We start from the raw sequence: 14,719 nt of genomic DNA on the forward strand, positions 1-14,719 counted from the left end.
AGCTTTTTAAACAATATTATGTACCACTAATTGTTCTATTCTAATTATCAATTCTAAAATCTAAAGGTACCAATATATAATCTAATCGTAACATATTAAGATTAATTAGATAGTTTATATATTATAGCATGACAATGGAAGTTATATCACACCTAATATTTTAGGCATAATAAGGTTACTCTTAAATTGATGTGTTTATGATTTTACATTAGTTGCTGGTTATATCAAAAATAGTTAATATGTTACAATGCCACTATTAAGTTAATAAGATATTAGTCGGTGTAAATAAAAATATCACATCTTATTATGTGTTGACCACATATTGCTGCAAGGAAATAAATCAATTATTATCAACACACTAGATAGTAATATATTTAAATGAAAAAGAGCTAAGAATATATGTCAGAATTATTATCATAATTTATATCTAGTATCAACTAATTAATATATCATTTTGTCAAAAATAAAATAAAATAAATTAGTATATCATAATTTGTTATACCCTACCATAATAGTATTCTTACTGATAAGTATACTAAATATTGTATGGATATAATTCTTATTTTATATACTATATGGTACCTTAATTATACTTACCAATGATGAATAACTAATTAAGACCATTAATATCACATAAAAGCTTCTTTTTGTTTAAGTTTGATCATTGGCTATAGTCAAAATTAGGACCTGGTTAAAATCAACCATGTACTAAAGTTGTCAGAATAAATTTATTCAGTTGAGCCTATAATATGACATGTATATAACTCTATTTACTAGGGATACAACCCGTGCGTTGCACGGGTTTGATTAAATTGTTTTAGTTGATGCATCAGATCATTATTTGGTTATATAAAAAAAATGTTGGACATTTTATATTTTTAAAATAACATTATTTTAGCAAATATTTAAAGCAAATGATACAATGATATCAAGTATATTAAAAATTGAGTTCTTTAATAAAAAAATTGATTCCACCATTAAAGATTATATTTGACCGCAATTAAAGTTCTTCAGTTCCAAAAAATCAGATGTTTACTGATCAAAAAAATAAAATTAATGGTTTGTAGGTCCATATTTTTAAGGTAAAAACTTGGACTATCAAAAAAAAAAGGGTAAAAACTTGGATGCATTTTTGTTAGTCGAAAATATGAAAAGGGTTTTTTTTTTTTTTTTTTTTAATCAAAAAGTGTTATAATTTCATACTGAAGTAGTAGTTGATTGAATAAAAAATAAAAAGTTATTAATAACATATCTAATCAAAATTAAAGAGTAAGATTTTTAATTTTTTTGTTTAAAAAAAGAAGGAAAAGTTACGAACAATATAAAATAAAAAGGAATTTTTTTTATATTTAAACATAAAAGTGATTTTGAAAGAAAAGAGAACACAACTGAATCCCTAAAAACGTGAATTTTTTAAACTCCTTTCAACCAAGATGAACACGGCAATCCTCGATAATTTGGAAAGGCAAAGCAATTCTTCGAAAGCCTATATGTTTCAAAAAAAGCAATTCTTCTTAAGCCTATATTCTTGATAATCGTTACAGAAATTCTTGAGTTGAAAGTTACATCCTCCCCATCAAATTGAGATTTCGAAAGCCTAGCAAATTTTCCTTTGACAGGTTATGGTTCTTATCTCTACGTATTATTTTGACCACTTTCAAGACATCGTTGGATCGTTCCTTTTTATCACTACTCGTTCCAAAAGAATGATGTTGATGAGACGAACGCTTCTTTCTGACACCAATAGAAGCAACTTTCTGCAGATAATCCTCAGATAACACTTTGTGCCTATTTCTGATGCCAGCAGTGTTATTATCCGAGATGGTTCTTCGTTGATGTCGAGTGAACGAACGACGGTTCAATCGCAGAACCGTTGAGCACCGAGAAGAAGGTGATGTCAGTTGTCTTCTTCTTTATCTTTTGTTCTTGTTTGTGGGTTTTTTCGGTTGAGGCCCAACTTGAATCCGGTAGTGAGATCGGGATATTGTTTTACACATTTTTTTAGTTATTTTCAATTTTGTTCTCGATGTATTCTTAATTTGTTGAACTCTGTTCATTTTTGTCAGTGTTGATGAATTGTGTTATTTGTTTTAGGTATGTGAGTTCAACTATGGAAGCTGTTTGGCAATTAGCAGTGGAACACATCATAGACGGTACATTGATAAATTGATATGATAATTTTAGTCATTGATTCAACACTGGTTGTTCATTTGGAACCATTTATGCGTAAATTTGATATTTTTTTTTTTTTTTTTGTGGTTTTGACCATTAATAAGTTTTTCCACCAATGAAACTATTAAAATGGTTATATTAAAATGTAGAAACTATTAAAATGTAAACATTTGAATATTTTGTTCTTCATCTCTGGGTTAGTTTCCGTTGAGCTGTCTGTTGAATTCGTTACCGAGTTCGGCGACAATCATCCTCCTACTATTGTTGTACACATGTTACTTATATTAAATTTTGTTTTGGATTTAGTTTCAATTTGTTGAACTCAGTTCAGTTTTGTAATTGTTGATAAAATGTTTTTTTTTTAGGTATGTGAGTTAAAGGATCGATAGTGTTTGCCAATTAGTAGTTGGCTGCTTCGTATAAGGTACATTGATCAATTGATATGATAATTTTAGTTATTGGTTTAACATTGGCTGCTCATTTGGAACAATTTATGATATTAGTTGATGTGTAGATAGAAACTTACGGTTGTAACCATTAATAAGTTTTTTCACCATTGAAATGATTCAAATGGTTATTGTTGTGTTTGTAGGATTTTACTTTATTAAGGTTCTGAAGTTTAAATTCTGTTATAAAAAGTCCGATTACTTGGGATTCGCGGTTATTATTGTAAAAAATCAATGGTACAAATCGAAGTGTGTTAGTTAACAATGAATAACGTAGTTGCTAAAGTTATTGTGAATGATAGATAGATTTGAAAACAGTGCATCAAATATATTTACATTGAGGAAGACCACTAAATACCTCATGGTACACTACATTTTTCGTGTATTGTACATAATTCTCATCACGCTCAACAATTAGAATTTTCAGTCCCTCTGGGGAAGTGACTCTTGAAAAGGCAACATATAGTTGTCCATGACTAAATACAGGTCTTGGCAAATATAATCCCACATAATTTAATGACTGGCCTTGACTTTTGTTTATTGTCATTGCATAGCACACCTTAATTGGAAACTGCCTCCTGCGCAACAGAAAAGGCCATTTAGAGTCGTTCGAAGTAAGAACAATTCTGGGGATTAGCACCTTTGAACCAACGTTAGATCCTGTAATTATTTTAGCCTCTATTACTCGCTCTCCTAGATGCGTAATAATAAGTCTTGTTCCATTACACATTCCTAATGCCGGATTGATATTCCTCAATAACATAATAGGCATTCCTTCTTTAAGCTCCAAACAATGTCTTGGAAATCCATTAATATTTAAGGAGTTTAGAAATTCCACAGGATACATGAGCTCTTGATCTGATATGTTGTCAGTTATCTTGTCAATCTCGTCTGAGCTTCTGTATTGTTTTGTTTCTCCATCAGTAAACTGAACAATATAATTATTGATTTCATCAACTGTTTCATTTAGAGGAGTGAGTATTGCTCTTTCCCTGAAATATTCTTCATCCCACAGATGGCTCTTTAATTCTGGGTAAGTGTTATCCACAATTTGTTTGAGTGGATCACCCATTGGTGGGATAAGATATTGATCTGGTATCGTCGTCCACGATGCAAAATCTTCACCACGTCGGCTTTGTGCTTGAATGTATCCATCACCAAGTTGAAGTAGCCATTTATTGAATTCACGTATCACATCATGTTCTTTGCCTGTAGAGGTAGTATTTCTGACCCTCATGCTTTTGGACAATGAAAATATTGTACAGTAGTCCCACAAAAAAGACTTGTTGATGCATGATTGAATTATATCATGTATTCGACCTTTTGGTATTACAGGAAGTATTTGCCTAAAATCTCCTCCAAGAAGAACTGTCATTCCTCCAAATGGTTGCTCTGCCCTATCCGGAAATTTGAAACCAATTATGTCTTTAAGTGTCCTATCAAGAGCTTCAAAAGCATATCTTTGAGTCATTGGTGCTTCATCCCAGATTATGAGATCTGTTTGAACCATTAGATCAGCTAGATGAGTATTTTGGTTTATTGAGCATGTGCTGTCTTCATAGATCTCAAGAGGAATTTTAAATCTACTATGAGCGGTCCTTCCTCCAGGAAGCAAGAGGGATGCAATACCTGTCAAGAATGAAATTAAAAAAAAAATTGAAAATATATTTATGCATGCAAGCATATGTGTGTGTCTATGTCTATCTATATATATATATATATATATATATATATATATATATTTATATATTTGAATAAAAATTGTATGTTTTTTTTTATATTTTGTGCAGAAGAAAAGCATATAATATTAGATAGATTATAGCATATAATAGTTGCTAATTTGGTACATATAGTAATTTGTACAATAAATATTGCAATGAAGCGCAGAAATAAGGGTGTATGGACTGACATATTTATAAGTACAAATAGACAACATGTAAATTTATATAAGGGATTGAAAAAGTGATGGGTTACCTGAAGAAGCAACAGCAAGTACTATCTTTTTTTCTGACCTGAGTTTTGCAATAATTGTTCTGTATAGAAAAGTCTTGCCAGTCCCTCCATGGCCATACACGAAGTAGAGTCCACCAATATTAGTGTTGACAGCATTTATAACATTATTATATATATCAATCTGCTGTTCGTTCAACAATGGATGACATCTTTCGTGTTCTTTTTTCAGGTCATCAACATTATAACTAAGCTCTTCCACAATAAGTCGGTTTTCCGTGGCTTCAAAGGATTCACTATTTGGCAACGGCATTCCATCAAAATCAGAAAGGTAACTTCCAGCACGAACCAAAATCTTGTCAATTTCAATCAAGCAGTATGATTGAATCTGTTCATCATTAAGCTCCAATCTGGAGTGTTGAAACAATATTCTCTTTTTGTAGACAATATCGTCAGACAACGTTTTCCAATTAGTTTCCCATAGTTTCCCTATATCTGCCACTTCTCCATAAAGCAAAATGGTAACAAATAACTCTCTTAATTGAGTGCCTGTGGCCCACTGTGATGCTTCATTCAATGCATCATTCCACTCTCTGTTATCATTCAATAGCCCAAGAGCATTACATGTTTCTTTGAATGTCTGATAAGTCACCCCTCCCACTGTCTTTATTTCTTCATAGCTTGTTGGACCATGAACAATATTCAGTAAAATTCTGAGGTAATATCTCTCCCCGCTAGTTGGATGTGCATAATAAATTCTTCCGATTGTTCTTCCAGCTTTCCGTTTTTTCCACTTTTTTTTTGTCTCGTCCCAAACAAATTTTTTGGGAAACTCAGAATACGTTAATGTACGTGCTTCCGAGCTCATTGAATTCATTAGCATCCATTCTGTAAACATAGTATGTTCAACTCCTTCCTTTGAAATTACGTCTGACAATTGCTCTGAATCTCTTAGAGTGATTGAGTGTTCTTCTGGCAAATGAAAGCTCAATCTCATAACAGCCGGATTTCTGTAGTGTATGTCAAAATTGAATATCCTCCAACATGCTTCACATGCCGATACATACCTACAATGAATAATGCATAAAAGATGAAATGGTTATAAATTCATTGTGATCATTATTAGAGTATTCCCTATAACTACCTTGACGTACCTACAATCCAAGAATGTTTTGACCTCATCAACCATTGTTATATGAGTTGCATTTGTGCTTCTGTTGCCCAAAACATTATCTTCTATTACCATTGTTGCTCTATCTGGGCCCTTGTGAAGATATTTAAATAGGTACTTTATGGCTCTTGACTTGTTGCACCATTCAACATTTAGATGTGCTTGAAATGCCAGCAACAAACCTCGATTGTATGGAACCACATACCGATTGTCTAAATTGATATCTCCTTTTTTCACATGTCTTCCATCGTCCCTCCTTCTATACGTCGGGAACCCATCTCTATCTATTGTTGTTTCATCGAAAAAACTTTTGGGAAATTTTCGACTACAAATACCATCAATCATGCAAGGTGCATTTATATTTGCATCTCCACACGGTCCATGCAGCATGAACTGTTTTACCGCATTAAAACATTCTGGATCATCTTCCTTAGATGGCATTTCTGCAGTAATAATCTTATCTATATCCTCCGGGGTGGGATACTTATTGCTTGGGTGCAACCATAATAGTATGTGTGCATGTGGCAGACCTCTTTTTTGAAACTCTATGGTATAAATGGCTGTCAATTTAAAAAGAGAGAAAAAAAACAAATCTTTATTAGTATAACATGTATGTATCATATAGATTGAATAAACAATTTGAATCAAATTGATCTTTAATTTTTTTTTTTTAGAATGTGAGAACATTTATTCCATGTACTTTTACCTGATATAATTTTACCAAAATATTGCCCCTCCACTATGTGTTTCATTAGCTGGTCAAGTTTCATTTTAAAAACTCTTGTCTTGATGTCCGGTCTATCATCGACAGATTGACCTGGTATTTTCTGAAGCATGTATTGAATCTCTGGCCACTTTGGATTAGCAGTAAATGTCATGAAGATATCAGGATTTCCAAATGTCCTGCATATGGCCATGGCATCTTGATAGTTTTGAACCATATATCGAGGGCAACCTGTAAAAGAAGATGGCAAAACGATTCTCTTCCCAGTAGCAGCAGCTATTGTATCTCCACGCACAACTGCATCACATACATTTCTGTACAGATCCGTACGCAACACTGTTTGATTCTGTCTAACCCAGCGCAGTCGCTCTTCTTCTATTGCCGTGAATGCATCAACAACGTATTGTTGGAACAGTCGACCACCAATAATAAGAGTATTTGCTTCACAGGGCCTCTGTTGTATCCGGTAAGCATAATATTCTCTCATGGTAACTTTTTTTCTTTTTTTCTTTTTCTTTCTTTTTGCATGATTTTGAGAATAATAAATGTCTAGGTGAAATCCATCCTCAGCATATGGAAATAACAGAGGATATTGCATTGCCATGAATTTTGGATGATATTCTTTTATTCTCTGCAGGCCATCTGTTTTATGCTCAATAACTATATCTCTTCGTCCATTTGATTCACCAAAATCTCCAACAATGAGACCAGCAATTTCTGTTGCGGTAGGTGCTGTATATTGTCTTGAATCATTTGATCTTGTGCCAATCAACCTTATGCGAACTTCTTTGTTGTCCGGTGCAGATAATCTATCCCTTGCCATTCTAAATAATTTGGCTACAGAATTATTCATGTCGAGCATATCCTTTAGGCGCCGGACAATATCTGCATCAAGGTCTCGTGCAGTCTTCCCACCATTCAGCGAACTCAATCGATTTTGGATCTCATTCTCCGTATCATGGACATAAAGCTGGGAGAATTTAGGTTGTTTTCCTTGGCCAGGTATGAGTCCACCAATTCTATGATAGTTTTGACCACTAATTTTGTACACATATGGGCCTGGACGTAAGTTCACTGTGTTGTCTATTTTAGCACCCATGGATGTGAATGCAAAAATAGAATTATATGCCCGTATTTTTTCTCTAAATTTAACGGAGTGTCTGCCACCTTTGTAAGCTAAAAGTTCCTTCAAGTAGTCTGGTGGTTGCTCTAAAAACTCTAGGGAGACATCCCCTTTCAGGCAACAAAGAGAGAATGTTAGGTTCCTTGGTCGACGTGGTTTATCAGCTCTCTCATTATACCACATTGTGCTTCCACATTTTTCGCATTCAAAATTTGGATGGCCGAGATCCATATAAGTTTGGACATGGTCTGCAAATGAGATTTTAAAGTGAAAGATTATTGGTTTTTGCAATGCTAAGTTGTTTAAAGAAATAAGCCACACTAACCATTTGTTGGATTCATCCTTCTGCCGTGTGTTCTAGATGCGACTGACCCAGTTTGTTGGTTGTTGTTTCCTGTTGAGAGTATATATATCGAATATTATCAGTTCACGTTAGTCGTTTTTTAGAGTCTTAAGCACCGGGAGTCAGAAAAGGTAATAAATGCAGCTATGATGGTTTCATTGTGCATTTAAATATTGTATTTAAATATTATAAGCTACTATTAAATTGGTCATGCAAAGAGATAACACTAACCACTTTTGTGTTGGATTCGATGTGTACTGTGAATACTTTTGGTATTTGTCCTTTTATGTGTTGTTATGGGTTTGGATGTCTTATTTCCTGTCGAAGAGTAAGCAGATGTAATAGAAGTAGTAAATGTTAGATTTTTATTTATTTAAATTAAAGTCTTTGATAAATTTTAAATTAATTTTCTAAGATTTAATTTAAATATAATTTAAACTATCATGAACTATATATGAAAATTAATTTAAAAATATAATTTATCATAAATATTCCACTAAATACACATTGAATGTATCGAGAATTGAAAAATGTTAGAACAATTAAAAACTATGTAGTTTTATTTATTTTTCTTCACCTATGGTTGCTGCCAATGTGGGGCTAGGTCGCCTTGAATCAAGGATTTGCCTCCTTTTGAATCTGGCTAGTTTAAATCTCGCACATCGTTGTATATTTTGTTCTTCTGCTTATAAGATTAAGAATAATAGAATGAAACCAATTAAAAATAAGAAGTTTAAAATGAAATATTTGAAGTTGTTTAAATGTTAAATTGATAAATGAAATGCATAAGACCCACCACTTGTGTGTCGTAGTTCAAAAGTGCTACAAACGTTTTCATTTTTCCTATTACTGTCTTGTGCTGTTGATGTGACACCTCCAATGTACCAACATTTTGAAAATGTTAAAACAGTTACAAAGTTAATATGTATGACTCTGAATTATTTAGTTTTATTTTTGGTTTTACCTATGGATGTTGCAAAGGTGGGTCTATGTCGCCTTAAATCAAGGATTTGCCTCCTTTTTAATCTGGCTTGTTTAAACCCCGCAAGGCGTTGTATATTTTGTGGTGTTGATGTGACACCTCGAATGTACCGAGAATTGGAAAATGTTAGAACAGTTACAAAGTTAGTATGTATGACTCATGAATTATTTAGTTCTTATTTTGTTCTCACCTATGGATGCTGCAAAAGTGGGGCAACGGCGCCTTGAATCAAGGATTTGTCTCCTTTTTAATCTGGCTTGTTTAAACCCTGCAAGCCGTTGTATATTTTGTTCTTCTGTTTACAACATTAAGAACAATAAAATGGAACCAATTAAAAATAAGAAGATTGAAAGTAAAATATTTTAAGTTGTTTAAATGTTAAATTGATAAATGAAATGCATAAAACCAACCACTTGTGTGTCGGAGCTCAAACGTGGCACAAACGTTTTCAGTATTGCTATTAATGTCTTGGGTTGTTGATGTGCCTACGTTACACTGTTGGTAAGTGTCTCCTGACAAAGAGTAAGTGCATACAACATAAGTAATGAAAATAAGTTGGCCGTTAGGCCATAACGTTAGTGAGTTTTTATAAAGCATGAGCTATAATAATCCATGTGTATGTCCTAAATTTTATATTTCACCGAAAAATGCAGCAATGTTTCCTTTATTCCGCCTCAAACTGAGCATTTGCTTCCTATTCAACCTGGCTTGTCGAAACCCAGCAAGTTTTTGTTTGTGTTGATATTCTGTTTTTATTATTGGGAATTATAAAATGGAACAGATTAAAAGCAAAAATATAAAAATTAACAATTTAATAACATAGATAATGTAACAAATATAAAATGAGTCCACCAAATAGCTTCGACTAACCATTTTTTTGTTGGAGTTCTAGTGTGTCACTGATATTTATCGCATATCTTTTTCTTTTGTTATGCCTCTCTGATGTGTCGTTGATATTCATTGTATTTGTCTTTCTTTTGTTGTGTTTCTCCGATGTCGCTACCTCAACATGTTCTGTAGCATTTACTGGTTTATGGTATACATTAAACAATAAAAAAATAAGAATAGAAGCATTATGTATGACATGACTATTATGAAATTAATATTTGTAAAATTGTAAGTTTAATTACTTCATATGTAGACCATAGCATAGATACATGAGATGGTTTAGATGTTAATGTGTGTAAAAAATGTTGATCATTTGATATATGAGAATCCAAAAGAAGTCTGAAATACTATACTTGAACTTTGATTCATGTTTCTTTACTGATTAAAGAATAAAAAAAAAACATATATTTACAACGAAAATAGAAATAACGGAGGTTGTCGTATTGAACGCAGGGGTGGTGAGACGCGAGAAAGGAATGAAGGTTGAAGAAAGAGAACACAGGTGTCAGCGGTTCAGTTTAGATGTGAGAACAGAGAAGCAAGGTATTCTGATTGGATGTGAGAATGTAAGAGGCGGCAACCATGGCTGAACATGTAAGTAATCATGAAGCTAAACTACAATATTATATAATCTTGACATGATTGTTTGCATGAGTAGGAACCAACAATATAAGCAGCGAAAGAAGGAACTGTGACATGAATGTTTTAGTTGCTGATATTGTATGAGAATTTGATGTTACAAAGCCACATCAATTTATATGATAAAGAAGTCAATAAATATATAGATCATGTAGAAAATAGAAGAAAAAAAAGATGGACGGGGGAAAAAAAATAAAAATAAAAATAAAACGATGATCTAATCCTAGCACCTCTGCTCAATGAAATAACTTTTTTAGAAATAGCACCTCTGAATGTTGAAATACGACTATGTGTTCATCTGATCCTATTGTTTTAGCTAATAAATTAAAAACCTGAATAAAATAAAAGAAGATGGACGGTGGAACAATTGACAGTTACATAATAGAAGTTACATAATAGAAGAACTATCTGAATATGTATCAACATCAATATTATATACAAATAAATGTGTAGTAAATAGATGAATGATTCTACCAAAAAATAATAATAATGAAAGAAAAAAGCTAAAAAATGAAATAGAGAGCCACATGGCATAAGTATGAGAGATTGGTTACAAAGGGAGAGTTTTGGTGAGGTGACATGTAAGGAAAATGTAGCTTAAAATACATGTACGCATTTATTATTTATGCAACATTTATGATTTTTTATGTTATGCAGATGAAAAATTGATATCTAATAATATGATATGTTACAAAAATTAATGGATACATCAACAACAACAACAATAATAATAATAATAATAATAATAATAATAATAATAATAAGTAATTAATACGATGATCATTAGTATGTCTAGGTAGCTGTATATTTTTATTTTTTTGTGCTGAAATAGGTGTGCTACTTCTACTCAAAGGACAATTTTTCTTTTTTATCTTTCATTAGTATGTCTATGTTCCTTTTTTGTGTGCTAATGTAGAACTAATTTGATTTCAACAAAAAGAACAATAATATTTTATTATCATTATTATTATAAAATTGAACATGTTTATATTATTTCATGCTTTTAGATATAAATATAACGTCATTGGAAAAAAACTTGTAAATATTAGTTACTTATTTATATATCAATATTATGCCTAAGTTGAGGAAAGTATAATTACATTTCACTATGTTTTATATTCTTTGATTTTTTGAAATGTAAATTTTAATTATAAATCTTTCAATATGTGGTACATCAACCATAATTAAATGGTCTAAAAAAATAATATAGTATATAATAATATAAGGATAATAACTAACACACCCTTTGTCTATCACATGTTAATGTAAGAACTCACAACTGGAATTGAGCTCAAATAACATTGATGGAGTATTTGTATTTTATTAGTTATTTGGCAAAAGGTAATAATATTTTTTTTTTTGGGTATTAACGTGGTAGTAATTTATAGTTACGTATAAAGAATATAATAGGATCTTAATAAAGATTAGCACTTTTTGTTAATATTTAAGTTAGTATTTTATTTTATTTTGGTTGGCCCATGTAAAAAACTTATTTATCCTTTTTTTTTTTTTTTTTTTTTTGAGGAAGAACCTATCTATCTATATTTGTGTCATTGTTAATTTGATATGTCTCAATACAACTTGTGTAATTATTATGGCATTAGATTCAGTAAATTTATGATGAAAAACAGATAAACCAACAAACTTGTAAATAAACATTAACCAACAATGTAATTTAGGCCAAAGAAAAATAATTGAAAAGACTATATCATAAAAATCAGTTCTCATGTTCCTCTTGTTATAAATTAATATTAAAAATGCAATTAGTTTGAAAAGCACTTCAAACAATGCAAAGCTTAAAATACTAAATACAATTAGTTTTCTAAACAATGCTAAGCACTTCAAAAGGAAATAATATTTTTAACATCCTCGACATGGGAACATGAGTTTTCAAAATACAACATAGTTGGAATCCACAACTTTATTAGAGGAACCTTAACCAAACAATGCAAAGCACTTCAAAAGCAAACATTCTTCCTTCCCTAGCAGCTAAGCTATCAATCTTCTAAATATTCCATCTGCCTCTGTCCCTAGCAGCCAAACTATCAATCTTCTAAATATTCCATCTTGTCATCATCACCTGATTCGCTGCCAGAGTGCAATTTTTATCATTCTCCAAGTGTTGTTTCAGCATACATATTTACACGCTTAAATGATTAGACAATGATACATCTTACATTAATTTCTGCAAATCTGGCGTTTTAATGCCAAGAGATCCACTTGAGGAAGAACATATAGTGTCAATGTTGTATTCTTTCTCAATCTGAAATTTGTAAAATCACATAAGAATTATGTATTTTATTATTTTAAGTGAACAATAAATGAATGAAAACATGATTACCATTCACCTTAACATATAGATGCATAATCTTTGTCTTCAAAATATAGGTCAGCATTAAAAACAACAAAATCCCTCAATATAACATTATAAACCAACAATATAATTTAGGTCAAAGTCAACATTGATCCAAAGAAAATATTCTTAAAAAAACACAACATCCAAAAAACATAAACCAATAATGTAGTCTAGGTTAAAAACAAAAAAGACAAAGTCCTCAAAAAAAAAAAACACAACCTCAAAAAAACATAAACTGAAATCCACATCTCTATTGATTAGAGAAACATAAACTAAACCATGAAAAACAACTTCAAAAGCAAATCCTCTTAAATCCTTAGCAGCCAACTTCTCAATCTTCTAAATCTTCCACATCTTCATTCTGGTCCTTATCACCTGATTTGTTGGAGTGCAATCTGAAAAAATCCGCAAGTTTTTTTTAGCTCACATTTATAGCTTACATATATACATGGTTAAATGCATTAGACAATGATACATCTTACATTAATTTTCTCCTCTTCTTCGGCAAATCTGGTATTTCAATGGTAAGAGATCCACTTGAGGAAGAACACGCAGTGGCAATGTTGTCTTCTTTCTCAATCTAATATTTGTTAAATTACATCAAAAATTTAGTATATAATGGTTTCCAGCAGTGAAGAATAAAAGAATGGAAACATGATATAACTAAACACCTTAACAACTGGCTTCAGAATCTTATGTGCAGTGAAGCTTTGTACTCCACGACGTTCAAAGTAAGAGCTCAGCTTAACTTGAAAAATATGCTTTGAACCAATGATATGCTGGAGCTGTTTAGGCAGATCAGAGTCACGTCCAGTCTGCTATCCAAACAAAAAGGAATGGAATGTAAGTTTAGAAAACAATCAACTTTTATTCTATTTTTTCAATAATAAAAAAAAACCACCGATAAACACCATATTAGATTTAGGATATAATGTAACACACATTTTCTAAATCCGGGGTGAGGTCATCTAGCTTTAGTTGTGCCAATTGTTCAGCAACTTCGGCAAACAACACAAATATTGTTGATTCCGTAGAGTCGTTGACTTGAAGTTCCAAACGGTACCTATAGAGATTCATTGTAATTATTTCAAGCAACATATATATATTTAAGGCCATGTGATAAGGAAAAAAAATACTTCAAATGAACTCACCTAATCTTTGGATAGTCGATCTTTTTAGTACAATGCTCACAATTGAAGTCTGTCTCAGTGGAACTCACAGTTTTCCTACAATGAGGGCAAGAAACATAATACAATCCATTTTTTAGCAGGATGTCATCAACTGTTGCAACACAATTGTAGACAACATCACCCTGCAAGTAAAGTTGAAAGTATGAGTGTATGACACACTGTGATAATGAAATAAAAAATAGGTCTAGAGAATAATTAACCAAGTGTTGACCTGATAAACTCCCGAAACTGCCATGGATAAAAGCTCAGATATGGTCTTCACATCAACATTAGTTAAAGACAAAGTTTCAGTTGTTTTCAGAACACTGTTTTTCCCCCTACAACGATGCAACAACACACAATTAGAAAATAGGCAACATAATATAAACATAAGTATTTAAACATGAGTTAAATGACGCACTTGGACGACAAAATTAGATCAGCAACTTCAGGGGTGTCTATGTTGATATAAATTGTTGTGGATCTTGAAGACGAAACATAAAGCTCACCTACAAAAATATATCACATATGGAGTGGTTGAGGAGAGGGTAATTAAGTTGAATATTAAATGTCATGGTATGAGCAGTTACCTTGGTATTGTTTTACCAAAGTGGAGGTAAAAATTGCCACATTTGGCTTAGGAGTAGCATGCATTTGATCTATCAGTTTTTGATTAAACATCGGAGCATAGTCATCCCATAGCGTTACCTTCAAGACATTCCCACTGCCAAAAGTTGCGTAGGATTAAAAAGTTTG

General features: G+C 31.8%; 1 protein-coding gene and 2 long non-coding RNA genes across 4 annotated transcripts; 1 reads left to right on the forward strand and 2 right to left on the reverse strand.

Annotated features, from left to right (window-relative positions):
- The first annotated feature begins 1,603 nt into the window (after positions 1-1,603).
- On the forward strand, positions 1,604-2,579 carry LOC120579704 (uncharacterized). The gene is made up of 3 exons (XR_005645458.1): positions 1,604-1,891; positions 2,095-2,153; positions 2,538-2,579. It is a non-coding gene; the product is annotated as an uncharacterized lncRNA (long non-coding RNA).
- A 361-nt stretch (positions 2,580-2,940) lies between these two features.
- LOC112422023 (uncharacterized) lies at positions 2,941-6,950 on the reverse strand. The gene is made up of 4 exons (XM_039831888.1): positions 6,446-6,950; positions 5,723-6,299; positions 4,593-5,635; positions 2,941-4,247 (listed from the first exon to the last, which is right to left on the reverse strand). Exons 1-4 carry the CDS (start codon positions 6,948-6,950, stop codon positions 2,941-2,943), a joined length of 3,432 nt encoding a protein of 1,143 aa, XP_039687822.1.
- Positions 6,951-13,014: 6,064 nt separating this feature from the next.
- Positions 13,015-13,964, reverse strand: LOC120579443 (uncharacterized). 2 transcript variants are annotated; one of them, XR_005645280.1, is made up of 5 exons: positions 13,946-13,964; positions 13,737-13,857; positions 13,466-13,609; positions 13,277-13,374; positions 13,015-13,189 (listed from the first exon to the last, which is right to left on the reverse strand). It is a non-coding gene; the product is annotated as an uncharacterized lncRNA (long non-coding RNA). The 2 variants fall into 2 exon arrangements; XR_005645281.1 differs by having other exon boundaries at positions 13,466-13,612.
- Positions 13,965-14,719: the final 755 nt, after the last annotated feature.

This window comes from Medicago truncatula, chromosome 3 (assembly GCF_003473485.1).
Source record: "Medicago truncatula cultivar Jemalong A17 chromosome 3, MtrunA17r5.0-ANR, whole genome shotgun sequence".
Classification (NCBI taxonomy): domain Eukaryota; kingdom Viridiplantae; phylum Streptophyta; class Magnoliopsida; order Fabales; family Fabaceae; genus Medicago; species Medicago truncatula.

Coding starts and splice junctions, on each gene's coding strand:
- LOC112422023 (XM_039831888.1), bottom strand. CDS start 6,950: ATGAGAGAATATTATGCTTACCGGATACAACAGAGGCCCTGTGAAGCA. Junction 6,300..6,445: donor TTTTGGTAAAATTATATCAG/GTAAAAGTACAT, acceptor TTAAATTGACAG/CCATTTATACCATAGAGTTT. Junction 4,248..4,592: donor ACTTGCTGTTGCTTCTTCAG/GTAACCCATCAC, acceptor CATTCTTGACAG/GTATTGCATCCCTCTTGCTT.